The 27549-nt window shown below is 44.7% G+C and overlaps 1 protein-coding gene across 1 annotated transcript in view; it reads left to right on the top strand.

Moving 5' to 3' along the window:
• The first annotated feature begins 1320 nt into the window (after positions 1 to 1320).
• The window catches only part of JPH1 (junctophilin 1), a 132458-nt gene continuing 106229 nt past the window's right edge, over positions 1321 to 27549 (top strand). The window contains exons 1-2 of the mRNA XM_073679455.1: positions 1321 to 1868; positions 24888 to 25641. Of these exons, the coding sequence (XP_073535556.1) occupies positions 1490 to 1868; positions 24888 to 25641 (1133 nt within the window). The 5' untranslated portion in view covers positions 1321 to 1489. The remainder of the gene's footprint in view (positions 1869 to 24887; positions 25642 to 27549) is intronic.

Here is a 27549-nt window from a genome sequence, read left to right as displayed (position 1 = left end):
TAGTATGGGCACAGTGGCTAGTAGTATGGGTACAGTGGCTAGTAGTATGGGCACAGTGGCGTGTAGCATGGGCACAGTGGCTAGTAGTAGGGGCACAGTGGCTTGTAGTATGGGCATAGTGGGTAGTAATATGGGCATAGTGGATAGTATGGGCACAGTGGGTAGTAGTATGGGCACAGTGGGTAGTAGTATGGGCGCAGTGGCTAGTAGTATGGGCACAGTGGCTGGCTCTATGGGCACAGTGGCTAGTAGTATGGGCACAGTGGCTTGTAGCATGGGCACAGTGGCTTGTAGTATGGGCACAGTGGCTAGTAGTATGGGTACAGTGGCTTGTAGCATGGGCACAGTGGCTGGCTCTATGGGCACAGTGGCCAGTAGTATGGGCACAGTGGCTTGTAGTATGGGCACAGTGGCTTGTAGCGTGGGCACAGTGGCTTGTAGTATGGGCACAGTGGCTAGTAGTATGGGTACAGTGGCTAGTAGTATGGGCACAGTGGCTGGCTCTATGGGCACAGTGGCTAGTAGTATGGGCACAGTGGCTTGTAGCATGGGCACAGTGGCTTGTAGTATGGGCACAGTGGCTAGTAGTATGGGTACAGTGGCTTGTAGCATGGGCACAGTGGCTGGCTCTATGGGCACAGTGGCTAGTAGTATGGGCACAGTGGCTTGTAGTATGGGCACAGTGGCTTGTAGCATGGGCACAGTGGCTTGTAGTATGGGCACAGTGGCTAGTAGTATGGGTACAGTGGCTAGTAGTATGGGCACAGTGGCTGGCTCTATGGGCACAGTGGCTAGTAGTATGGGCACAGTGGCTTGTAGCATGGGCACAGTGGCTTGTAGTATGGGCACAGTGGCTAGTAGTATGGGTACAGTGGCTTGTAGCATGGGCACAGTGGCTGGCTCTATGGGCACAGTGGCTAGTAGTATGGGCACAGTGGCTTGTAGTATGGGCACAGTGGCTTGTAGCATGGGCACAGTGGCTTGTAGTATGGGCACAGTGGCTAGTAGTATGGGTACAGTGGCTAGTAGTATGGGCACAGTGGCTGGCTCTATGGGCACAGTGGCTAGTAGTATGGGCACAGTGGCTTGTAGCATGGGCACAGTGGCTTGTAGTATGGGCACAGTGGCTTGTAGCATGGGCACAGTGGCTTGTAGTATGGGCACAGTGGCTTGTAGTATGGGCACAGTGGCTGGCTCTATGGGCAGAGTTGCAGCACGGTGCCTAGTACTCCGGGCGCCTCTCCCCTGAGGTTTTCCATCCCGGTTTGGGACCGGTGCCGGTGATCGGGTGAGGAGGAGCAGTGCGGGGGGGCGGGGTCGCGCGGATGATGCCGGCGGGCTCGGCTGGGGATTGGCCGGGTGTTGGCAGCCGTGAGTGGGATGTCGGGGGTGTACTCGCCGCGCCCGGACCAGGGTGCAGGGCACAGGAGAGGGTGCATGCCGCCGCCGGGACACAGTCACTAGCTCCCGCTCCTCTCTGCTCCCCTGAATGACGGGCGGACGTTTCGACTTCGACGATGGCGGCACTTACTGCGGCGGTTGGGAGGATGGCAAGGCACACGGGCACGGCATCTGTACGGGGCCCAAGGGGCAGGGGGAGTACGCGGGCTCCTGGTCGCACGGCTTCGAGGTAGTCGGGGTGTACACCTGGCCCAGCGGGAACACCTACCTGGGCTACTGGGCTCAGGGGAAGAGGCACGGGCTGGGAGTGGAGACCAAGGGCAGGTGGATGTACCGGGGAGAGTGGTCCCATGGCTTCAAGGGGCGCTACGGGGTCCGCCAGAGTCTGTGCACCCCGGCCCGGTACGAGGGCACCTGGAGTAACGGGCTGCAGGACGGCTACGGCATCGAGACGTACGGAGACGGAGGTGAGTGCTGCCCGCGTGTACCCCCCTGTGTGTGTGCCCCCCTGTGTGTGTGCCCCCCCTGTGTGGGTGCCCCCCTGTGTGGGTGCCCCCCTGTGGGTGCCCTGCTCTGAGCTCCGGGCGGGCGCTGCATGGCTGTAGCTGTCTCCCTCCATGCCGGTCTGTGATCATCTGTACCAGCTCTTACATGAATGCATGGCACTGCCTGTGAGCAGCGGGCAGGACGGGCACAGGTATGGCACATCTTACACATTATTATTATTATTATTATTATTATTATTATTATTATTATACACGGCTCCCCTGTGCCAGGACCAGTCCTTTATGATGACACCGGAGGAGCAGACCTGCTTGTAAGCCGGTGCCACCTGTGCCCTGGTATAATGCTGGAATAGGGCGGCTCATTTACCATCAGCTGCTGAACTACAAGTCCAAGCATGCCCACTTATGGAGAGTTGTTTCTGCACTAGTGGATAATATAAGTGGTGATTGTAACCTGCACTAGTGCTGCCAGGGCACCTATACATGCCCACTACATGATCCCCCTTTGGAGCAGGGTTAGATACTGGGGCAGATGCAGTACTGTAAATGTACAGATAATGTGGATGTTATGCCCATTTTATGCCACCCTTGTGTTATGGATGTGCTCTGCTGTATAACTGTCCATTCACAACTTTGTAGGATCTGAATGGGACAGTAATGCTCGTCCCATTCGACTTTGCCCTTATATATGCCACAGACAAACCGTCTGATGCAGCTCTGCCCTCACATCTGTCAGTTCTTTCCTACATGAGGCACCTGCCCTCCATATCTCATCTTAAATCCCTTTTTCTGGCTCATTTCATTTCCCAAACGTACCCCACATATGGATGAAAAAGTACAGCAGATCACTGTGCCCAAAAGCTGCCACCTGTCATGGAGTTATGTTTTTTTGCTGCTGCAGTATAGGCAGCAGCTTTACACTGGGATATCGGAGAACTACAAGTTCCAGCATTCTAGCAGGACGTCTGTATCTATGTACTGGTGTCAGTCTGCCAGAAAAAGAGGCGCAAAGCTCTGGTGTTACCAGTGCCAGTGTTGTGCCCTGCTCAGTACATAGGGCAGGATGGCGAATCCCAGCAGCCCGGACTGCGAAGTAAGGTGCCAGCTGCATGGAGCATATTTCTAGTGTTCTTTGTACGTGCCGTATGGGACTGCAAGTTCCAGCAAGCCTTCTGCTCGATATGGCATGTAAAAAAATAAAAAATAAATTTATATATATATATATATATATATATATATATATATATATATACATATTAGTTTAATGTTGTGAATTTTTAGTGGTGTATTATTGTTTATCGAGTCCTATACAGAAGTCTATAGGATAAACACCAAACCGAGAGTGCTACGGGTTTTTTTTTTTAATTTTTGAAAATGACCATCCCCAATAAACTCCGTCATAAATAAAGACAGAGACTTTAAAATAATATCAGGCAACAAAAAAAGGGATTAAAGATGCCACAAAACTCTGTGTGTAAATGTGATGTCTGCAACCGCAAGGCTGGTTATGTGCACCCTATTGTACTGCTGAGGCTTGCCAGCTGGCAGTGTAGAGGTTAATTTCCAGAATAAACTTGAATTCTTTGTGGACTTTTTCGGGTAGCAGGTGGCTAGTGATCATGTTTCTCTAGACTCGGCACAGCTGAGCGCAGTGCGTTCTGCTTATGTGAGCGGTTAGCACAAGACGTGCGTGCAGAATCGGGTGAAAATAAGTCCGTCAGTGATAAATAATGGGGAAAATGAGAAGTTATATCTTCTGCTCGTAGTCTGTCTTTAGTAATAAAGTCTCTATAACTTTGTAATGTTATGAGATCCAGGATGCATGTAGTGACTGAAGAGCATGCACTTATATATATATATATATATATATATATATATATATATATATATATATATATATATATATATATATATATATATATATATATATATATATATATATATATATATATATATATATATATGTATGTATGTGGCAGGGTAAGAATTGTTTAAAAAATAGATGTGTTAATAGTTTATTTCTATCAATTAACTGAATGCAAAGATCAAATAAAGTCAATATTTGCTGTGACCACCCATTGCCTTCAACACAGCATCAATTCTTCTAGGTACACTTGTACAAAGTTTTTGAAGGAACTCAATTGGGAGCTTGTACCAAACATCTTGAAAGACCTACCACAGATCTTCTCTGGATGTAGGGTTGGGCAAATGTTTATTTCTTCATGTAATACCAGACAGAAATGATGCTAAGATCAGGGTTCTGTGGGGGCCATAATTTCACTTCCAGGACTCCTTGTTCTCAAATACATTGGCTGTAGGTTTGGGTCATTTTCCTGCTGCAGAATACATTTGGAGCCAATCAGACGCATCCCCGATGTTGATGCATGATGGACAAGTTTCTGCCTGTATTTCTCAGCATTGAGGACATCAAGAAATGGGCAGCATTGAGGACCGTAGACTCAGTGGGCAGCCAGAGAAACAGAGCAGCCAATGAAAGACTCATCATGTTTTGTTCTGGTCTATATTAGAAGATATCCAGCAATGTCTTCATCTCAGAATTGGCAGAGAATAGAGAATCCGTGCCAAAAGTGGTCTTCATGGAAGCATTATGGCCAAAGAGCCATACCTTCAACTTGGAAACAAAGGCAAGTTTGTGCATGAAAACATAGGGACCGGGGTGCAGGTAAGTGGCAAAAGATGCTCTGAACCTATGAGTCAAAATCTGAAATATTTGTTTGTAAGAGAAAGCAGTTTGTCATGGAAACATTGAAGAGCGGTACAATAATGAGTGTGTGCAGGCAACCGTGAAGCATGGTGGAGATGCCTTCCAAATTTGGGCTGCATTTCATTAATGGAGTTTAGAATTTGGCCTGTATTAATGGCACCCTCAATACTGAGATGTACAAGCAGATACTTATCCATCATGAAGGCATCTGATTGTCTCCAAATTTATTCTGCAGCAGGACAATGCCCCCAAACATACAGCTAATGTCATTAAAAACGTTCTTCGAAAAGAAGGACAAGGAGCCCTGGAAGTGACGGTATGGCCTCCACAGAACCCTGATCTCAACATCGAGTCTGGCTGAGATGATATGAAGAGACAAAAGGATTCGCACAAGTCTACATCCACACAAGATATGTGGCTAGTTCTCCCAGATGTTTGGAACAACCTCTCAGCCGAGTTCTTTCAAAAACTTTGTACAATTGTACCTAGGGGAAATTGAAGCTGTTTTGAAGACAAAGGGCGGTCACACCAAATATTGATTTACATTTTGCTTTTGTTCATTCACTTTGCATTTGTTAATAATAAACTGTTAGCACTTCCATTTTTGAACGTATCCTTACTCTGCAGCATGTGTATGTACAGTATAATATATATATATTAAATATTGTATACTATTTATATAAGTGTCTAGTATACAAACAAGTTGACCGTATAGTGAGTTGCAAGGATGCTGCCCACATAGGATATCACATAGAGAGCTCACCCTCTAACATTAGTGTACACCCAACCATATAGCGTGTAATTATCTTAGAGGAGCAGACCTGCCCTGGTGTTATCTCCAGCTCACAACCTGCTGCAGAGGAATAAATAAAATTACGCCTTTAATATGTCTCTTACGATAGTTATGTTTGCACCCATGCTGCAGGTGGGGAGAGCGGGCACAGACAAGTGTAACTACAATTCCTTTGTCCTGTAAGGACGGGCAGGAGAGATGAGCGTGTGACACGTGCCACCATCCAGGGACTCTCTGGTTACAACCTTGGGAAATGGAAAATAGAAGTTGTCGGAAGCGTTTGATGGAAACAATGCACGTTGTTTAAACCCTGGCACATGTTAAATGCTATTATTTTTTTACTTTCTGATCATTTAGCACTCTTTTTGTTTCATAGTCCCACATTGTTGCCGTTGTCACTTCAGATTACAGATCTGTGTTTTAGAAATCTGCAATATGCCGTCAATAATACTCAATAGGTCCATATCATGCCTTATTAGTGTGTCTCTGATATTATCAGCAGAAATTTTAACCTCAAAATCTTTTAATCCATGCAAACAAAAAAATGTGGGAAATTTCATCGAGACCTGATTCATGAGGCCTTCTTCAAAATGTGCAGTTTTTTTTTAAGGAGGAATCACGTCAGTAAAACCGTTTTTTAGCACCGAAGGACTTTGGCTCCATGCATGGGGTAGGGTAGCAAAAAAACTACGTGCAAATCACAAAACATTCCAGTAGCAAAATCTGCAGTGAGGTCACCTTATACAGCTTGTGTTTATAAAGGATTCCTCCATTTCTAATGCTTCTCAATCAGCCAGACTGTGGAGAGACATTAAAAGCAGCTCCCACTATAGGAGACCCAGCTCATCAATGTATTAAATGGTCACCCATCTCCAACCTAGTATGGGTAAACAGAACTTTCCCCGGCTGATCATTATGACCCGATTCATCAAGACCGGCAATTTTCTTGCTGATCTTGATAAGGCGGCATGTTGGAGCCCGAAGCTTCAGGTACATTTGGCGGGGCACCTGGCGATTGTCGGGGCACCTGGCGATTGTCGGCGCATCTGACGATTGTCGGCGCATCTGACGATTGTCGGGGCATCTGACGAATGTCGGCGCATCTGACAATTGGCGTGCATCACGCCAGAAATCTTGCCCCAGGTCCAGAATGGAGTAACATTTCTGTTGTATGGAAGGCCACTGCTCGACATGGATTAGGCAAGCTTTGGCATCATGTCAACGCTTTAGAACAACAAAATCGCAACGTTTTTATGAAACCCAAGAGTTGTCAAAAATTTTGCAACTTTTCAAAAATAACTTGCACCAGAATTATGATAAAAATTTCTTTGAATGTATCCCTATGTGAACAGGCGCCAGATTGTTGGGGCATCTAAGTTTAGAAAAGGGGTTAAGTATGCTAAAAATATTCTAAGTGCTTTTCCTCTTAAAGGGATTTCCCCCAATTATTAAAAAAGGTAAGAAATGTTATGAAAGAGGAATATTAGTAACTTACCCCCTGAATCCCCCTCCGCTCCATGCTGCTACTATTGCAAGTGTTAATGACCTGTCTGTCAATCACTTGCTGCAGCCAATCACTGGCCTTAGTGGTAACTGTGCAGTACATGCACACAATGCAGGCATAGCAAGCACGTTCCCCCCCGCCTGCAGCCGAATCACTGTGCATAGGGAGAAATGTCAGTCAGGAGCTGGGAGCCTGCACATCATCTATACATTGGACTTCTGATTCTCGCCACTAGCAGCAATGAAATTACCCCATAATCATACATATCACACATTGCCTGTCACTGCCACGTACTGCTCTCATAGATGGAGCATGAAGTAGGTGACAGATTCGCTTTAAATAAAGCTGAGCGGCAAAACCAGACATCGCCCAAGGACCAGACTGAAGTCGTGTCAGGAAATAAGGCAGATCGTTATTCTAATCTCTGACATGAAACTTGACGGGGCATCTATTACCTCTAGAGATGAGAGATCACAGACCTCTGTAGGAATATGGGGGGGAGATTTATAGAACTGAAGTTAATGGATTTCCACTACTATGATAGGGCATCAATATCAGATCGGAGGTGGTCTGATATCCAGCACCCCCACAAATCAGCTGTTACAAATGAACAGGAGATGATCTGCAGTACCTGGCAGTGGCCACTAAGTAATGTACGGCGCTGTGTTCACTTTTAGTTGGAAACGGTAGCAGCTGATTGGTAGGGTGTCAGTTGTCAGACCTCCACCAGTCTATTACCTATCCCAAGCGGAAAACATGTAAATGTGAAAAAAAAGTTTTTTTTTTTTTCTTTCTAGGGAGTTCATCACTTTTCCTGTGCGCATATATACACATCTTCCACCATGTGTGTAACAACACTGAGTGGGCTGACAGGGGGTGGGTGTGAAAATATACGCAGTATGCTCCTAAGGGGCGGCTGATAAGTTTTCCATTCTGAGACTGGATCTCGCCAGGACATAATAAACTTTTAGTGCTGAATTAAATGAGCCGTGCAGGAGCTGAAATTAAACATTGCTAATGATAGAAGAACTGTTATGTAGATAATGAGCTGCGAGCGCCGATGACATCAGCAATCAGCACTGTATATACACTAAACACCTGCTATAGAGGCTGCTGAATGCGGCCATTTGTCCCGTGCCACTCATCCCTGAAACCGGTTTCTCATTGAACATATTTGCCATGAACACATACTTGAGTTCTTGGATGAGATTGATGTGTGTGGGCTGATTGCTGCATTGGCATCCTTCTGATCCTCCAGAAAGGTTTCTATGGGAATAGCTTCTTCCTCATTTGGTAAAAATCCAAACATGAAGAGTCTTCAAGTGTCATCTGTAAATGGAACATTTTAGAATATCTGACATCTGTTGTATAATGAAGGCATATGAAGCATCTGTCCATCCCTGAATCTGCTCCCTATATCCAAATGTTCCATTGATCATATACTGTGACCATATTGGTTATGTGCTGTGCATTGTGACTATAGTCATACTGTATAATGGCCAATACTTAGCACCTTACCTGAGTTTTCTTCTATCTGCTCTCACTTCTGTACATAGTCACTTGCCCAGTTAGGGGTTTATTCACACATTACAGTCTTGCTGCAGCTTCTTTTGTGTCTTTTTTTCCCCTGAAGTTGCTGCTAAAACAAAAGCTTTTAGTGCAATTTTTGTAAAACTATACAACTTTAGAACTAGAGAATGAGTTCTTCTTGCTCCCTGTGACATTTCTCAAACCTTGTGAGCCCTCAGTGAAAAACCTCCAACGGGACCCCCCAACTATCAGGGGGTTTTAATTTAATTGGTTTCTTTATTTCCCTCCCCCACCCCCCTGCCCTTCGCTCCAGGGGTTGCGGACAACTGCAATCCTTGCACGTCTATTTGCTTCATCTCAGAGGCCAGACAGGACTAGGATGTGCTTTAAAAATCTGGTTTATGGGGCTCCAGCTATTGAGCCCACTGGTGAGTTAGTGGAGGGGCTATCTGGACCCATGTTCTCAGTGACGAGGTGGCCCTGCATGCACCATTACTTTTCATTATATATTTATCGCCTATCCACAGGATAGAGACACCAGTATGATCAATGGGTCCCAACTAGTGTTGAGCGATACCTTCCGATATCAGGAAATATCGTATCAGATTGGATCGGGCCGATACCCAAAAAGTATCGGATATCGCCGATTCCGATACCGGAAACCAATGCAAGTCAATGGGACACTAATATCGGAATGAAAATAAACCCTTTCTTTCCTTGTAGGTTAATTCTACATGAAGTAAAACAACTAAGAATAATGTAGAATGACATGAAAAGCCGGCAATTCATCAGCGGCATACACCGGTACCCGACAATTTACAACAGAAAGAATAGAGCTTCACACATAGATTAGATAGATAGAAACATGTCAGTCACATATATATGAAGTACAGTGACAGTGTTGCTTACTGTACTTGTCATTTAGTGTAAAGGATTTATTAAAAAAAATATTAGTGTTTTCGTGCACCGTCTCTTTAAAAAAGCCGGCCGGCAATTCAGCATCTGTACCCAACAATTTATAACAGAAAGAATAGAGCTTCACACATAGATTAGATAGATAGAAACATGTCAGTCACATATATATAAAGTACAGGGACAGTGTTGCTTACTGTACTTGTCATTTAGTGCAAAAGATTTATTTAAAAAAATAATAGTGTTTTCATGCACCGTCTCTTTAAGAAAGCCGGCCGGCAATTCAGCATCTGTACCCGACAATTTAGAATAGAAGGAATAGAGAATCACACATAGATTAGATAGATAGAAACATGTCAGTCACATATATATGAAGTACAGTGACAGTGTTGATTACTGTACTTGTCATTTAGTGTTAAAATAAAGGATTTATTTAAAAAAAAATTGGCGTGGGGTTCCCCTTAATTTTAGGCTCTAGCGGAGGTTAAGCAGACAGCTGGGGCAAATGTTTGAAGCCTGGGAAGGGGGTAATACCCACGGAGCTTCCCAGGCTACTAATATCAGCCCCCAGCTGAATACCTAGCCTTTACTAGCTATTAAAATGGGGGAACCCCCCCCAAAAAATAACGTGGGGTCCCCCCTAATTTAATAGCTAGCACAGGCTAGGCAGACAGCTGGGGGCTGATATTAATAGCCCAGGAAGGGTGCCATGAATATTGGCCCCCTCCCAGGCTAGAAACACCAGCCGTCAGCCGCCCCAGAAATGGCGCATCCATAGGATGCGCCAATTCTGGCACTTAGCCTCGCTCTTCCACGCTGCCCTGGTGCGGTGGCAGGGGGTAATAGGGTTGGGGTTGATGTCAGCTTATAATGCCAGCTGACATCAAGCCCAGGTTAGTAATGGAGAGGCGTCTATAAGACACCCCCATTACTAACCCCATAGTCAAAGTTAAAAGAAAACACAAACACCCAGAGTAAAGTCCTTTAATTGAAATAAAGACACAATTCTTTATTGTTCTAAATTAAACCATACTTACCATCACGCCCATTCCAGCTGAAGCCAACGATCTCCTGCAATAAAAGAAAAATAATAAAGCAACCTCATCCTTACCTTTCGATGGTTCCCAGGACAGCTCCAGCTCTGCTACATCGAGATGACAGGCTGGACCGCAGCAGAAAGCTGCATCCAGCCTGTCATCCCGCAGACACTGAGAAGCGCAGGCATGCTTGCGCTCCTCAGTGTCTCTCTGTGACGTCATCCAGATGAGCCGAGTTCATGTCCAATGAACTCAGCTCACCTCATGCACGTCACTGACAGCGTGGGAAAATTCTCCTGCACTCAGCGCTTCAGCGTGAGAATTCTCCCACGCTGTCAGTGACATACATGAGGTGAGGTCATGTCCAATGAACTCAGCTCACCTCATGCACGTCACTGACAGCGTGGGAAAATTCTCACGCTGAAGTGCTGAGTGCAGGAGAATTTTCCCACGCTGTCAGTGACGTACATGAGGTGAGCTGAGTTCATTGGACATGACCTCGGCTCATCTGGATGCCGTCACAGCCAGACACTGAGGAGTAGAAGTATGCCTGCGCTTCTCAGTGTCTGCGGGATGACAGGATGGATGGCAGCGTTCTGCTGCAGTCCAGCCTGTCATCTCGATGTAGCAGAGCTGAAGCTGTCGTGGGAGCCATGGAAAGGTAAGGATGATGTTGCTTTATTATTTTACTTTTATTGCAGGAGATCGTTGGCTTCACCTGGAATGGGTGTGACGGTAAGTATGGTTTAATTTAGAACAATAAAGAATTGTGTGTTTATTTCAATTAAAGGACTTTTTTCTGGGTGTTGTGTTTTTTTAAATACTTTACTAGAAATTCATGGTGGTCATGTCTAATATTGGCGTGACCCCATGAATTTTGGGCTTAGAGCCAGCTGATAATGCCAAGCTGGCCTTAACCCCTTTATTACCCAGTGAGCCACCGCACCAGGGCCCTGGATGAGTTGGGTACAGCGCCAGAAGATGGCGCTTCTATGAACGCGCCATTTTCTGGGGCGGCTGCGGACTGCAATTTGCAGCGGGGGTGGCCCAGAAAGCTTGGGTCTCCCTGCGCTGCGGATTCCAGCCCCCAGCTGCCTAGTTGTATCTGGCTGGGCACAAAAATAGGGCGAAGCCCCACGCATTTTTTTTTTAAATTATTTCATGAAATTCATGGAATAATTAAGAAAAAAAGGGCTTCCCTATATTGTTGTGTCCAACCAGGTACAAATAGGCAGCTGGTGGTTGGGGGCAGCCCATTCCTGCCTGCTGTACCTGGCTGGACACAAATATAGTACGAAGCCCCACGTCAATTTTTTTTAAATCATTTCAGGAAATTCATGAAATAATTAAAAAAAATTGATGTGGGGCTTCGCCCTATATTTGTGTCCAGTCAGGTACAGCAGGCAGGAACGGGCTGCCCCCAACCACCAGCTGCCTATTTGTACCTAGCCGGACACAACAATATAGGGAAGCCCTTTTTTTCTTAATTATTCCATGAATTTCATGAAATAATTAAAAAAAAAAAACGTGGGGCTTCGCCCTATTTTTGTGTCCAGCCAGGTACAACTAGGCAGCTGGGGGCTGGAATCTGCAGCGCAGGGAGGCCCAAGCTTTCTGGGCCCCACCCGCTGCAAATTGCAGTCCGCAGCCGCCCCGGAAAATGGCGCGTTCATAGAAGCGCCATCTTCTGGCGCTGTACCCAACTCATCCAGGGCCCTGGTGCGGTGGCTCACTGGGTAATAAAGGGGTTAAGGCCAGCTTGGCATTATCAGCTGGCCCTAAGCCCGAAATTCATGGGGTCACGCCAATATTAGACATGACCACCATGAATTTCTAGTAAAGTATTTAAAAAAAACACAAACACCCAGAAAAAAGTCCTTTAATTGAAATAAACACACAATTCTTTATTGTTCTAAATTAAACCATACTTACCGTCACACCCATTCCAGGTGAAGCCAACGATCTCCTGCAATAAAAGAAAAATAATAAAGCAACCTCATCCTTACCTTTCCATGGCTCCCACGACGGCTCCAGCTCTGCTACATCGAGATGACAGGCTGGACCGCAGCAGAACGCTGCCATCCAGCCTGTCATCCCGCAGACACTGAGAAGCGCAGGCATACTTCCACTCCTCAGTGTCTGGCTGTGACGGCATCCAGATGAGCCGACAATGAACTCGGCTCACCTCATGTACGTCACTGACAGCGTGGGAGAATTCTCCTGCACTCAGCGCTTCAGCGTGAGAATTTTCCCACGCTGTCAGTGACGTGCATGAGGTGAGGTCATGTCCAATGAACTCGGCGCACCTCATGCACGTCACTGACAGCGTGGGAGAATTCTCACGCTGAAGCGCTGAGTGCAGGAGAATTTTCCCACGCTGTCAGTGACGTGCATGAGGTGAGCTGAGTTCATTGGACATGACCTCGGCTCATCTGGATGACGTCACAGAGAGACACTGAGGAGCGCAAGCATGCCTGCGCTTCTCAGTGTCCGCGGGATGACAGGCTGGATGGCAGCGTTCTGCTGCGGTCCAGCCTGTCATCTCGATGTAGCAGAGCTGAAGCTGTCCTGTAAACCATGGAAAGGTAAGGATGAGGTTGCTTTATTATTTTACTTTTATTGCAGGAGATCGTTGGCTTCAGCTGGAATGGGTGTGATGGTAAGTATGGTTTAATTTAGAACAATAAAGAATTGTGTCTTTATTTCAATTAAAGGACTTTATTCTGGGTGTTTGTGTTTTTTTTAAATACTTTACTAGAAATTCATGGTGGTCATGTCTAATATTGGCGTGACCCCATGAATTTTGGGCTTAGGGCCAGCTGATAATGCCAAGCTGGCCCTAACCCCTTTATTACCCAGTGAGCCACCGCATCAGGGCCCTGGATGAGTTGGGTACAGCGCCAGAAGATGGCGCTTCTATGAACGCGCCATTTTCCGGGGCGGCTGCGGACTGCAATTTGCAGCGGGTGGGGCCCAGAAAGCTTGGGCCTCCCTGCGCTGCGGATTCCAGCCCCCAGCTGCCTAGTTGTACCTGGCTGGACACAAAAATAGGGCGAAGCGCCACACATTTTTTTTTTTAATTATTTCATGAAATTCATGGAATAATTAAGAAAAAAAGGGCTTCCCTATATTGTTGTGTCCGGCTAGGTACAAATAGGCAGCTGGTGGTTGGGGGCAGCCCGTTCCTGCCTGCTGTACCTGGCTGGACACAAATATAGGGCGAAGCCCCACATAATTTTTTTTTAATTATTTCATGAATTTCCTGAAATAATTAAAAAAAAATTGACATGGGGCTTCACACTATATTTGTGTCCAGCCAGGTACAGCAGGCAGGAACGGGCTGCCCCCAACCACCAGCTGCCTATTTGTACCTGGCCAGACACAACAATATAGGGAAGCCCTTTTTTTCTTTATTATTTCATGAATTTCATGAAATAATTAAAAAAAAATTGACGTGGAGCTTCTCCCTATTTTTGTGTCCAGCCAGGTACAACTAGGCAGCTGGGGGATGGAATCTGCAGCGCAGGGAGGCCCAAGCTTTCTGCCCCCCCCCCCCCCCCCCCCCCGCTGAAAATTGCAGTCCGCGGCCGCCCGGAAAATGGCGCGTTCATAGAAGCTGGATGCTGTACCTGGCTGGCATACAAAAATATGGCGAAGCCCACGTCAAAAGTTTTGGGAAAAATTTATTAAAAAATAAATAATAATTTAGGGACTGCATCTTTATTAAGTCCTCAAATGTCATTTAGTGTTAAAATAAAGGATTTATTTAAAAAAAAAATGGCGTGGGATCCCCCATAATTTTAGTCTCTAGCGGAGGTTAAGCAGACGGCTGGGGCAGATGTTTGAAGCCTGGGAAGGGGGTAAAACCCACGGAGCTTCCCAGGCTACTAATATCAGCCCCCAGCTGAATACCTAGCCTTTACTAGCTATTAAAATGGGGGACCCCCCCCAAAAAAATGACGTGGGGTCCCCCCTATTTTAATAGCTAGCAAAGGCTAGGCAGAGAGCTGGGGGCTGATATTAATAGCCCAGGAAGGGTGCCATGAATATTGGCCCCCTCCCAGGCTAGAAACACCAGCCGTCAGCCGCCCCAGAAATGGCGCATCCATAGGATGCGCCAATTCTGGCACTTAGCCTCGCTCTTCCACGCTGCCCTGGTGCGGTGGCAGGGGGTAATAGTGGTGGGGTTCATGTCAGCGCCAGCTGCCATGAAGCCCAGGTTAGTAATGATGGGCATCTATAAGACACCCCCATTACTAACCTACAAAGTGTTAAAAAGAAAAAACACACACTACACCCAGAAAAAAATAATTTATTTGAAATAAAACACCATTTTATTTAATTCTTAGTTTACTAAAAAAAAAATAGTTACCTGTCCACGTTCCTGCGCTGATCTCCCATGCACAGCTGTCACATCTGGAGATGGTGACAGCTGTGCATGGCTGCTGTAAGCTCACGCTGCCGGGAACACGTCCGCTCCCGGCAGCGGGAGCCACTGACTGAGGTCACCGGAGTGCATTCAGGCAGCGCAGCTCCGGAGACCTCCTTTACGGCAGTGCTGTACCGTGGGAATTTCTCACGATACAGCAGTGCCGTAAAGGAGCTAACCGGAGCAGCGCTGCCTGAACTCCGGTGAACCCTTACGGCCCAGTCATTCTAGTGGCGGCAGCGGTTCAGAGCGGTCACATTCTATGTGGCTGCTCTAAACTGGAGATCTTCGTGGGACACTCGTGGACTACTACGGAGGGGTAAGGATAAGGTTGTGGTTTATTATTTTATATTTTATTACAGGAGATCGATGGCTTCGGGGAATTAGGTGTCTTGGTGAGTATAGGTGTAGTTTTTTATTTTTTACTTTATTTTAGGTGGCGATCGGCGGGGACAGGTAATGTATGAACTAATTTCTTTTAGGTAACCACTGGCCACCAATGACATGTATTTAAAATTTATTGGGGACACAGTAGGGCAATTTAAATAGCAGGATCAGGCTGATGGAAACTACTGCTCCCATCGAGCTGATCCTGCTGGCAGGAGTGGACGGGGGACAGACATAGGCCGATGGGAGTAGTAGTGTCACATCGGCCTCTGTCTGCCTGCACGTACACACACCCCGCACACACACACACCCCGCACACACACACACCCCGCACACACACTAATCATGACGGGTCTGGGAGGAGTGGCTGACCTGTGCGGCCGTGGGAAAGTTGATGTGAGTTCATGCAGTCAAGCATGAACTCACATGAACCCTCTGAGGGCACCGCGGCTACTTCAAATGAACAGCTGATCGGGATCACCTGATACCTCAGCTGTTCATTTGAAATAACCGGCGGGAAAGCGCAGCACAGAACGGGAAAGCCGGCGGTGAAGTCTTTTCACTGCCGGCTTCCCCGCCCGGGTCCTTCGCTCCTTGGTGCTGCGCTCCCCGCCCGGTCCTAATTTACGATTGGGATTGGAGGTGGCGAGGGGAGCGGAGGATCGGGGTGGGAGGCTGCGGGGAAGCAGTATGGGGCTGCGTGATTGTTTAAAAGCCGGCGGCTTTTTACCGCGCGCCGGCTTTTAAACAATCAGGAGAATTCTCCCACGCTGGGATGGCATTCTGATGACAAGCTGGATCGCAGCTGAGCGCTGCCATCCAGCTTGTCATCCTTCACAGACACTGCAGAGCGCAGGCATTATGGGAACTTCCGATTCCGGTATTCGATATTATAAAAGTATCGGAATTAAGTATCGGAATTCCGATACAGTGAATATCAGCCGATACCCGATATTTCAGTATCGGAATGCTCAACACTAGTCCCAACCTCTGAGGCTTCCAGCATGCAGGTGAAGTGCTAGAATGTGCTTTACCATTGCTCCTTTCATGTCTATTGGACTGATGGCTCTTGTATCTCTGCCGGCACTTTAGAATTGAATGGAGCAGTGGTCATGCAATCACACTAGCATTCCATTAACACAGCGGACTTGGGGACCCCTATTCTCTGAATCGGTGGGGGGCTTCGACGGCTGAGCTCCCAGAAATTATATATTTTTTTGTCAATCCTGTGATGATGAGATAAAACCAGGTTCAGAGATGGACAGATGCAATTTCCATATAACAGATACCAGATATTCTAAAGTCTTACATTTACAACTGCCCTGAGGCAACATGAGGAAAAATTCAGAAGGAGCATCAGACGTCACTAGGACCATTCATTCCAGCAATAGCAATGGATGAGGGTTAAGAGAAGAGCACACGGGGCGTGCTGGTTACTAGGGAATGTGGAAGATACTTACGCAATATTCTTTTTGTTTTAATGTGAGGTTAATTGTTCTGTTTCTGTTCTGTGAATACACTTTCCCTTTGTTGAAGAGCAGGGAATAATCAACTCCAAATATTAGTATTTAGTGAAATAATACACCCTGCCGCAAGAATTCCCAGCAGTTCCATTCTGGGTGTGCGTGTATATAGAATATATATAATATGGTACCAGTTGAAAGTTTGTACACACCTGCTCATGCAATGGTTTTGCTTGTTCTTATTTTAATGTGCACATTGTAGATTCAGACTGAAGGCAGCAAAACCACAAAGGGTAAAGAAACACGAGTGAAACAAACCAGAAAGTATGTTAGATCCCTCAAAGTAACCCCCTTTACTCTTCAGAGAATGCCATGTGGGTGTAAATCTAGAATAAAAGGGAGATACTTTGGGGAATCTTAGCTTTAGCACATATTCTGGTTTGACTCGTTTCCTTACTCCTTGTTTCCTTTATGGTTTTCCTGCCTTCAGTCTAAATCTACTAACTTTCAACATATAATATAGTAACTGTTGAAAGTTTATACACACCTGTTCATACAATGGTTTTCCTTGTTGTTGGAACGTGCACATTCGAGATTCAGACTCAAGGCAGCAAAACCATAAAGGAGCACACCTGGAAACAAGGAGTAAAGAAACATGTGAATCAAACCAGAATATGTGCTACACCTTAGATTCCTGAAAGTACCCCCCCCCCCGCCTTTACTCATATGACAGATTTACACCCACTTGGCATTCACTGAAGAGTAAAGGGGGTACTTTGAGGGATCTAAGTGTTTAACACAGATCCTGCTTAGTATCACACGTGTTTACTCCTTGTTTCTATGTGTTTCTTTGTGGTTTTGCTGTCTTCAGTCTGAATCTAAAATGTGCACACCAAAATAAGAACAATGAAAACCATTGCATGAACAGTTACCAAACTTTTGTCCAGTGCTGTATGTGTGTATTTTACTATGTTGTTCACACTTTTTATTGTTGGTTGTATGTCGTGGCATGAGATTAAAAGGCACAGCGCCCCTCTTGTCTATAGTTAGCACCATATAAGAGAATGAAGCTGAGATGAATGACGCAGCCAGTGGACGGGGCTGGTGCTATTTCTGGAATAAAAAAACTCCAGATTGTCTTTTAAATCTGAGAGAACATTTGGATCCGCTGTATGTGTGATGTGACACAACCAATGAGTGGCGAAGAAATAGGGCAAGTTATTCCCTGCCCCCAGGAATGCCGGGATATATTGTGGATTAATTACTGATGCTGTAGAAATTATGGATCGGTTTTGCCCAATCCACTATAAAGTATCAGCACAGAAAACTGAAGGCAGGGAAGTAAAGTGCTATGTAAAGCCTAGCTGTTTACGCCAGCGTGTGCTATTCCGGTTTATTAAACAATTCCTCTCTGTTTTCCGGTGAGAGTTTACATATGGTTGGATGATGCCTACAAGAAGGAATGGCAGGCGTCGCTGGAAAAGTAAATATTTTACTATCGCTGTGATGGTATTTTGCACAGCAAAGTGATACAGAATTTACGTGTAAAAACATTTCCTCCTCTTGCTTGTACCCACTTGTTGGTCTGTAGCGTATTTTTTTTCGGCAAGGTCGAATTCTCAGAATTTTGATGGAGTTTTTGAGTCCTTTAACCTCCTTACGTTTATAAATTCTGACTTAAATTTGGTGAAAAAAATTTGAGTATTGTTGGGTGCGCTAGTCTATGTATCCATGTCCTGAACCTAGAGATGCCGTACCTGATGTCTACTTCACTTGGCTCAGCAAGGACAATCCACAGCAGAACGCAGTAGTGACATAGTGGATTTACATGTCTTTTGTTTTGTTTTTTTTACAGCAAATCTAATCCACATACTGCAGGTATTATCTGCATGGAAATTGACCTGCAGTGCGGATTTATGTCAAACTCTGATTTCTTTGGGTACAAATGTTCTCCAAATTTTTCTAATTGATTTTATTGCATGCCAAAAGATTAATATTAAATGGAATTAGTCACCAGGTTTTTGCTACCTCATCCTAGAACAGTATGATGTAGGGGCAGAGACCCTGATTCCAGTGATGTCACTTCCTCAGCTGCTTTCTGTCATTTTGATAAGAGTGCTCTCTTGTTTTTCTCCATATTGTTACTTGTTGTACTCACTTTTTGCAGTTGGAGTAGCACCCGGTCTCCACAGGACGAGGTGCCTCAGTTTACCTTAAACAGCAATTGGTTACAGACTCCTTAACAGTACTTGGTGCTGGCTTTCTCTTCTTCCCAATTTGGATTTTGATAAAATCATTTGTTTTCTCTTCTGCTGATCTAGCAGTTCTCTGAATGCTGAGCTCTGTATAACCACACCCACACCACTGATTGGCAGAAAGCTGCCAATCCGCTGATGGGATTATACAGAGCTCATGAATATGGAAGATTACCTGGTAGCAGATTTACTAGTCCTCTAGTGATAAAATCACCATTTGATCAGCATCAGATTATCAAAATTACTCTAAGCAAGCCAGTAAGAGACACATTGCCGAAATCATGCTCTCAGCCCCCACATCATACTGTTATCAGATTACATAGGAAAAACCTGGTGGAAGATTCACTTTAAACACTTCTCTTTATTCTCATTTACTCGAATGCTTTAGGGATGTCAAACCCAAATATACAGAGGACCAAAATTAAAAGCTTGGACAAAGTCGCGGGCCAACGTAGATAATTATTAAAACATTGTCTACCGTTGAGGAAGATTTTCCTTATCAAATATAACGATGAACCTTTTTCATACGGAAACAAACTCAAGGGGGTAATTTAAATAAGTAATAACCTTGAATAATGCAGATAATGAAGTATGATTCCAACAAAAGTGCAGTAAAACACCCCCACAGTCAATTCCCTCACTGGCCTCCATACAGTATATTGGGCCCCACACAAGCCTCCATACAGTATATTGGGCCCCACACAGGCCTCTATACAGTATATTGGGCCCCACATAGTCCTCCGTACAGAATAATGGGCCCCACATAGTCCTCCGTACAGTATAATGGGCCCCACGTAGTCTTCTGTACAGTATAATGGGCCCCACGTAGTCTTCTGTACAGAATAATGGGCCCCACGTAGTCCTCCGTACAGAATAATGGGCCCCACGTAGTCCTCCGTACAGAATAATGGGCCCCACGTAGTCCTCCGTACAGAATAATGGGCCCCACGTAGTCTTCCCTACAGAATAATGGGCCCCACGTAGTCTTCCCTACAGAATAATGGGCCCCACGTAGTCTTCCCTACAGAATAATGGGCCCCACGTAGTCCTCCATACAGAATAATGGCCCCACATAGTCCTCCGTACAGGATAGGAAACCTGTGACTGGTCTGGACACCGCGGTCCACGACCACTGTCTGGCATCCACATTCCTATCCACTGTTTTGCAGGTGACTTTATTTCTTAACCTCTAGACAATGTGGACTTTACAGATAGTGTTCCAGCAGCGATAGTTGTTATACCTCCTTTATGATACTTTAAGTATTTTCTGTTCGTCATGTAAGACTTCTGTACATCAGACCAACCTTACAGATCTGCATTTGCCTGTTTGTGAGAGACATGGATGAATAACGATTATACTGTGAATGGTAACCTTACTTGTCCGGATATATCAGCACATGGGGAAACGTATGTAAAACTCTTCAGAGGGGTCAGCACTTCAGCTGAGGAAGTTTAGCTTATAGATGATAAGACTAGAAGGGTAAGATGAATTGGAAGATAAACAGGAAAATAAGTTAAGGATAGAGCCGGTCTCCAGGATGTCGGGGACTGCTGCACGTGTCGGGGGAAGTGTTTGTACTGTGGAAGATTGCAAGATCTGAAGAAAATTGCCTTCAATTGTTTGTAGCTGTGAAGATGCCACAAGAGCGGGGGCTTCCTGTATTAAGTACGATTGTGTTGTACAATTGGAGCAGTAATATTATTCAGGAGATGGGTAATATGGGAGTAAGGGATATTTACATCTCATTTTGAAAAGTGGGTACTACAGATGAGCAAATCGGTTTGCAGAACCTTAAACAGGAGCCTTGTGAACAGCACTCTCCCTTCTGGCACATCTTCTAATAGGCCCGGCGCTACATCTTACACATGTCACATCGCAACAATGACGTGGCGCCGGTAAACTCCGGCAGGTAGGAGGCCTCAGAACACAGTGTTCGGACTATAGAGGTGACACTTGAAGCTCTTCTTGGGTCTCAAGGCATAATCTGTCTAAGGACTTGGGTTACTTATAATAGTAATGTTGTCTTCTGTCAGATGTCAACTTATTTATACATTTTCAGGAGGAATAACCGAGGAACGGGGCATCACAAAGCATTGTCTTTTCATGGAGACTACACGTGTTTGCTGAGATAGGCATACTAGGAGGGCTGATGGATCCTGTTAGGAGCAGATCTCTGATAGTGAGGCCTGTTCCCTGTTCCCCCCAACCTCCTGCCCTCGTCTGGCACTGCACCATGGATAAATAAACACTTTTTCATATAATCCATAATTCGTTGCTGAATCCTGCTGCCTTATATCTCATAGCCATATCTCCTCAGTGTAAGGCTCTCTTCACATATCTATTGTTCATTTTGTCAAAGACATATGTTGGGCCTTTTTCTCCTATAAAGATATGTCGGCCATTGACTCCTACTGTAGAAATGTATACATTACAATTGTTTTTTACTCCTTAACTCTGTATAAGAAAATATTGCCCTACTTATACAGTAAAGATATAAGGAGGGAGGACACTTAGGAGCGAGGTTTCTGGAGATTGAGATTGAATTTTTGTATAGGACTATACCACCATTCTGATATGGATTATCACAGAGAAAGGGTGCAGTTACACTGGTTTATAATTGGGGTGAACACTTGTTTGCCGATTAATGGCCATTCTAAACGAGCTGCCAATCACCCATTGTTTATCGAGTGAAGTTATTTTTAAGCTTGATTAAAAATCATTGCCCCCGGCAGCACATCGTCCGGTGTAAACAGGACATGTGCTCCCGAAAACAATATTTTATAGCCACAGAACGGTTTAATTAATGATTGTTCTGTTTGCATGGAATTGTGACAGCCTGTCTAACCAGGCTATTAAACAACCCCCGACTGAATCGAATGTAGCCAATCCGCAGTCATTTGACGGCTGCTATTAACCAGGGTAAATGCTCTCTAAATACAGTTGTGCTCAAAAGTTTACATACACCGGCAGAATTTTTCCTTTCTTGGCCTTGTTTCAGAGAATATGAATCATAAGAAAAAAACTTTTTCTCCACTCATGGTTATTGGTTGGGTGAAGCCATTTATTGTCAAACTACTGTGTTTTCTCTTTTTTAAATCTTAATGACAAACAAAAACATCCAAATGACCCTGATCAAAAGTTCACATACCCCAGTTCTTAATACCGTGTATTGCCCCCTCTAACATCAATGACAGCTTGAAGTCTTTTGTGGTAGTTGTGGATGAGGTTCTTTACTTTCTCAGATGATAAAGCAGCCCATTCTTCATGGCAAAAAGCCTCCAGTTCCTGTAAATTCCTGGGCTGTCTAGCATGAACTGTGGGCTTGAGATCTCCCCAGAGTGGCTCAATGATATTGAGGTCAGGAGACTGAGATGGCCACTCCAGAACCTTCACTTTGTTCTGCTTTAGCCAATGACAGGTCGACTTGGCCTTGTGTTTTGGATCGTCGTCATGTGAGAACGTCCAAGTACGTCCCATGCGTAGCTTCCAGGCTGATGAGTGCAAATTTGCCTACAATATTTGCTGATAACGTACTGCATTCATCTTTCCTTCAACTTTTACTAAGTTTCCTGTGACTTTGTAGCTCACACATCCCCAAAACATCAGCGATGCGCCTCCGTGCTTTACTGTAGGAATGGTGTTCCTTTCATCATAGGCCTTGTTGACCTCTGTCCCTCTCTGACCTTCTCTTGTTCCAGAAGTTTTGAGGCTTGTCTCTGTGCTGTTTGGCGTATTGTAGGTGACATACTTTGTGGCATTTGCGCAGTAATGGCTTTCTTCTGGCGACTCGAACATGCAGCCCATTTTTCCTCAAGTGCATCTTGAAACAGCCACACCGCTAGTTTTCAGAGAGTCCTGAATTTCAGCTGATGTTATTTCTGGGTTTTTCTTTGCATCCCAAACAATTTTCCTGGCAGTTGTGGCCGAAATCTTTGTTGGTCTATCTGACCGTGGTTTGATTTTTACAGAGACCCTGATTTTCCATTTGTTAATCACAGTTTGAACGCTGCTGGCTGGCATTATCAATTCCTTGGATATCTTTTTGTGTCCCTTTCCTGTGTTATACAGTTCAACTACCTTTTCCCGTAGATCCGTTGACAATTCTTTTGCTTTCCCCATGACTCACAATCCAGAAACGTCAGTGGCTGGATGCAAGAGTCTGTATGGATCCCAGAAACTCACTCTGCTTTTATGCACACACACTGATTACAAGCAAACAGGTCACAGGTGAGGATGTTTTTTTTGTTATCATTCATATTCTCTGAAACAAGGCCAAGAAAGGAAAAACTCTGTCGGGGTTTGTTAACTTTTGAGCACAACTGTATATTGTGAGCTCTGTGGATGAATCTGTTGTAGAAAATTGGACAGCACTGAGCATTGTCAGGAGGCCTAATAGTTGGTGGGATCGCAGGTGATTTATCTAGTGCATACATATCCATTCATCTGCGACCCTATACACTCGAAGGCAGTGTCTAAATATAGAGTGGACATAACTTTTACCAATATCCTATATTGGTCACTGCAGCAAACCTAAGCGCTTGTGAAAGCAGTGCGGATCTGGAAGGGGTAATCAGGATTTGCTGCACACCGTCCTGCATACATAAGGATGTTTGACTTCTTCATTTCCACAAATGGCAAGGAAACCTGAAAATGCTGACTATCTTCAGTTAATGAGTTTGTTACATTCTCTATAAATAACAAAGGAGAGGTTGTGCTCACAAATGGCTTTTGCACTGTGGTTGATCAGAGCTACATTGAGAGCTGTGGTTTTTTTTGTTAGTTTTTGAGTTTTAATCTCAACTCGCTTTAATAGATAGCCAGCAAGGTGTTTGACATCATTCAGGACATAGACATATTTTTGTCATAGATCTGCTGAGTAAATAAAGTTTTGTAAAGTTCAGTTGCTGAGATCTTATTAGAGCAGTTGAACCTCTTTACCAGACCGTTTTTTTCATATCTTTTGCTACAAGTCAATTCTGTTTGTGACAACCGTATGTGCTCCCAATCCAGAATGTCTACAAACATGTCTGGAACATGTCTTGTATAATAGCATTGTCATCCTGAATAATTTGTATCTCCTGCTGATATACAAATAAAGTGCATGTACTGTAAAACAGAGTCTAAGGCACCTGCTCTACGGACCCCCAGACTCCCATTTTGCCTAAGATCATATAGGTGTGATGTACAGTCCTGCTCTCGGCCAGACAGTATTTGCTTGTTACTTTCAAACAATGTACCACCCTTTCCTCAGTGATACTGGGAAGGGTGTATTACAGTTTGTTTTTTTTAACAGCCTTCGACTCAATCTCAAGCCATGGTGACTTGATGGATGAACGATCTGTAGGAAGGTCTATCTTGTGCAAGCCTAGATAGGTCCACCAGGGTCTTCTCCGACTTTATCTTGACAGTATCAAGCCATCGGGTTGCTGGTCTTCCTCTTCGTTTTTTTCCTTCTATTCTTCCGACCATGATGTCCTCCAGTGATTGCTCTCTTCGTATGACGTTTCCAAGTTGTAGCTTGGGTGATCCTTGCTTCAAGTGACATGTCTGACTTGATTTTGACTTCTTGCCATCCATGGTATTGAAAAAATCTTTCTCCAGCACAACATTTCTAAGGCGTCCATTATAGTACCCCCTATTTAACTTTTTTTCTGTGTGGCTATGCTCGTATTGTATTTTTCAAAAAATAGGTAGCAAAAAGTTTTGAGGCCAAGATGAGTTAGTCGCACCAGTCCACAGAAAACATCAGAAGATGGCAGTGATACAATATTACTTTTCTATTGCTACACTTGTCATAGGGATGGATGATTAACTATGGTTACAAAATGTTTTATTTCTCAAACCTGAAAATAAGTTCAATGTTGTACAGTATTTGAATGTGCATGGCTTGATGGTTGTAAAGTCCATACTTTTTGTTTTTACTTGACACTGTGTTTTTATCCAGGTACATACCAAGGACAATGGATGGGAGGAATGAGGCATGGATATGGCGTTCGCCAGAGCGTTCCCTATGGAATGGCTACAGTCATCCGGTCACCACTGAGAACCTCTCTGTCCTCACTACGTAGTGAACAGAGCAATGGCATCGTACTTCATGACATCGGAGCCGACAGTCCAGCTGGGACTCGTGGAGGTTTTGTATTGAATTTTCACAGCGACTCTGAGCTTATGACGGGCAAGAAGAAGGGTTTGTTCAGAAGAGGGTCACTACTGGGCAGCATTAAGCTTAGAAAATCAGAATCCAAGATCTCCATATCTAGCAAACGCAGCTCTGTGAGAAGCGATGCGGCTATGAGTAGAATTAGCTCCAGCGATGCCAATTCTACAATTAGCTTTGGAGATCTGGACTCTGATTATTCTCCTGTAGAAGATCACGTCGATGCCACCACCACAGAAACCTATATGGGAGAATGGAAGAATGATAAGCGCACTGGGTTTGGAGTAAGTGAGCGATCAAACGGAATGAAATACGAGGGAGAATGGCTGAACAATCGCAGGCATGGATATGGATGTACCATATTTCCGGATGGCACAAAAGAAGAAGGAAAGTACAAAAATAATGTTTTAGTCCGTGGAATAAGAAAGCAGCTTATACCCATAAAGAACACCAAAACGAAGGAAAAGGTAGACCGCGCTGTCGAGGGGGCGCAGAGAGCAGCAGCTGTAGCAAGGACAAAGGTGGAGATAGCAGCGTCCAGGTAGGTCACTTGTGGAAATGGGCAGACTGTAAAGATAATTCTGGGTGTTTTCTTACAGAAATTGCTCATTTTATCCGCTAGAACATCTTAGTAGCAGATATTGGGCCATGCAATGCACCAAATATTGGGCCAGCAATGCATCTTATTCCACCAAATATAACCACAGACGTCAGTCAGATATGTGGAGTAAAACAATGGCGTCCTAATGGTTTTGATACATGTGGCCTGTGAGCTTTTTTAGAGTGAAAAGAAAGCTCTTTATAGCTTTTGTCAAGTCCTCTGAATACTTGTATGAGCGCCCCCCCCCCCCCTAAAAATAAAGAAGAGTTTGCATCAAGGAGTTGGCCAGGAAGTAGGCTTGCAGCCTAGTCCCTCCATAGTACAGAAATGGAAGCACTTTGCATGCCCATATGGCGCCTCGATACAGCATCATATTAAAGGGGCATTCCAGCTCCATGCACTTTCTCATCAGGAGGTGAGAAGGGCCAGTGACGTCCTGTCTAGTGACACCTGCCATGTCGCGTACACAATGCCTGCTGATCAGAGGCGACTTAGCGGGTATCAGTAGACGTGACATCAGCAGCCATGCTCCCCTCCATTTGCCGAAATTACTAGTGCTGAAATGTCCCTTTAAGGGAATATTCTTCCTTAGAATCTTTTGAGGGTGTACAATAGAGCTCCATAGACTTTTTTGGATGACATATTACAGCTCAGTGCAACTTGCAAGTTGTACAGGGCTCTGATATGGTTGTGTACATGTGCCCTAACGAAAAGAAAGCTGACTTACGATCATTTCATACGTAAATATATTTCTAAGGTGCTAATGACATGAAATTATCACCAGTTGGTGACAACCCATCCTCTCCACACAGGCAAAGATATCAAACCATAGATGACCATAAATTAAGTTATGTGTAATAATGACAAATTACACTGGGAAAAAGTATTGAACACACTTACTGAAATGTAATTAATACTTCGCACAAAAGCCTTTGTTGGTGATGACAGCTTCAGATGCCTCCTGTATGGAGAAACTAGTAGCATGCATTGCTCAGGTGTGATTTTGTCCCATTCTTCCACTCACATTCTTCACATCCTGGAGGTCCCATGGGCTCCTTCTATGAACAATGAGCTTTAGTTCCTTCCATAAATGTTCTGTTGGATTCAGGTCAGGTGATTGGCTGGGTCATTCTAGCAGCTTTGTTTTCTTTCACTGAAACCAATTGTGAGTTTCCTTGACTGTGTGTTTGGGATCATTGTCTGGCTGAAATTTCCTCCTCCGTTTCATCTTTATCACCGTGTTGTAGTAGATGGCAGCAGATTTTTATCAAGAATGTCTCGGTACAGTGGCATGTAAAAGTTTGTTCACCCTTGGTCAAAATTATTGTTATTGTGAACAGTTAAGCAAGTTGAAGATAAAATGATCTCTAAAAGGCCTAATGTTAAAGATGACCCATTTACTTTGTATTTTAGGCAAAAATATATATACACTGCTCAAAAAAATAAAGGTAACACTCAAATAACACATCCTAGATCTGAATGAATGAAATATTCTCATTGAATACTTTGTTCTGTACAAAGTTGAATGTGCTGACCACAAAATCACACAAAAATCATCATTGGAAATCAAATTTATTAACCAATGGAGGCCTGGATTTGGAGTCACCCCCAAAATTAAAGTTGAAAAAAACACACTACAGGCTGATCCAACTTTGATGTAATGTCCTTTAAAACAAGTCAAAATGAGGCTCAGTATTGTGTGTGGCCTCCACGTGCCTCTATGACCTCCCTACAATGCCTGGGCATGCTCCTGATGAGGTTGCGGATGGTCTCCTGTGGGATCTCCTCCCAGACCTGGACTAAAGCATCCGCCAACTCCTGGACAGTCTGTGGTGCAACGTGGACGCT

The sequence above is a fragment of the Phyllobates terribilis genome, unplaced genomic scaffold (assembly GCF_046119375.1).
Source record: "Phyllobates terribilis strain yellow unplaced genomic scaffold, ASM4611937v1 Scaffold_4__5_contigs__length_816908805, whole genome shotgun sequence".
Classification (NCBI taxonomy): domain Eukaryota; kingdom Metazoa; phylum Chordata; class Amphibia; order Anura; family Dendrobatidae; genus Phyllobates; species Phyllobates terribilis.
Note: the sequence above shows the minus strand (reverse complement) of the source record. Positions and strands in the feature narration are given on the sequence as shown.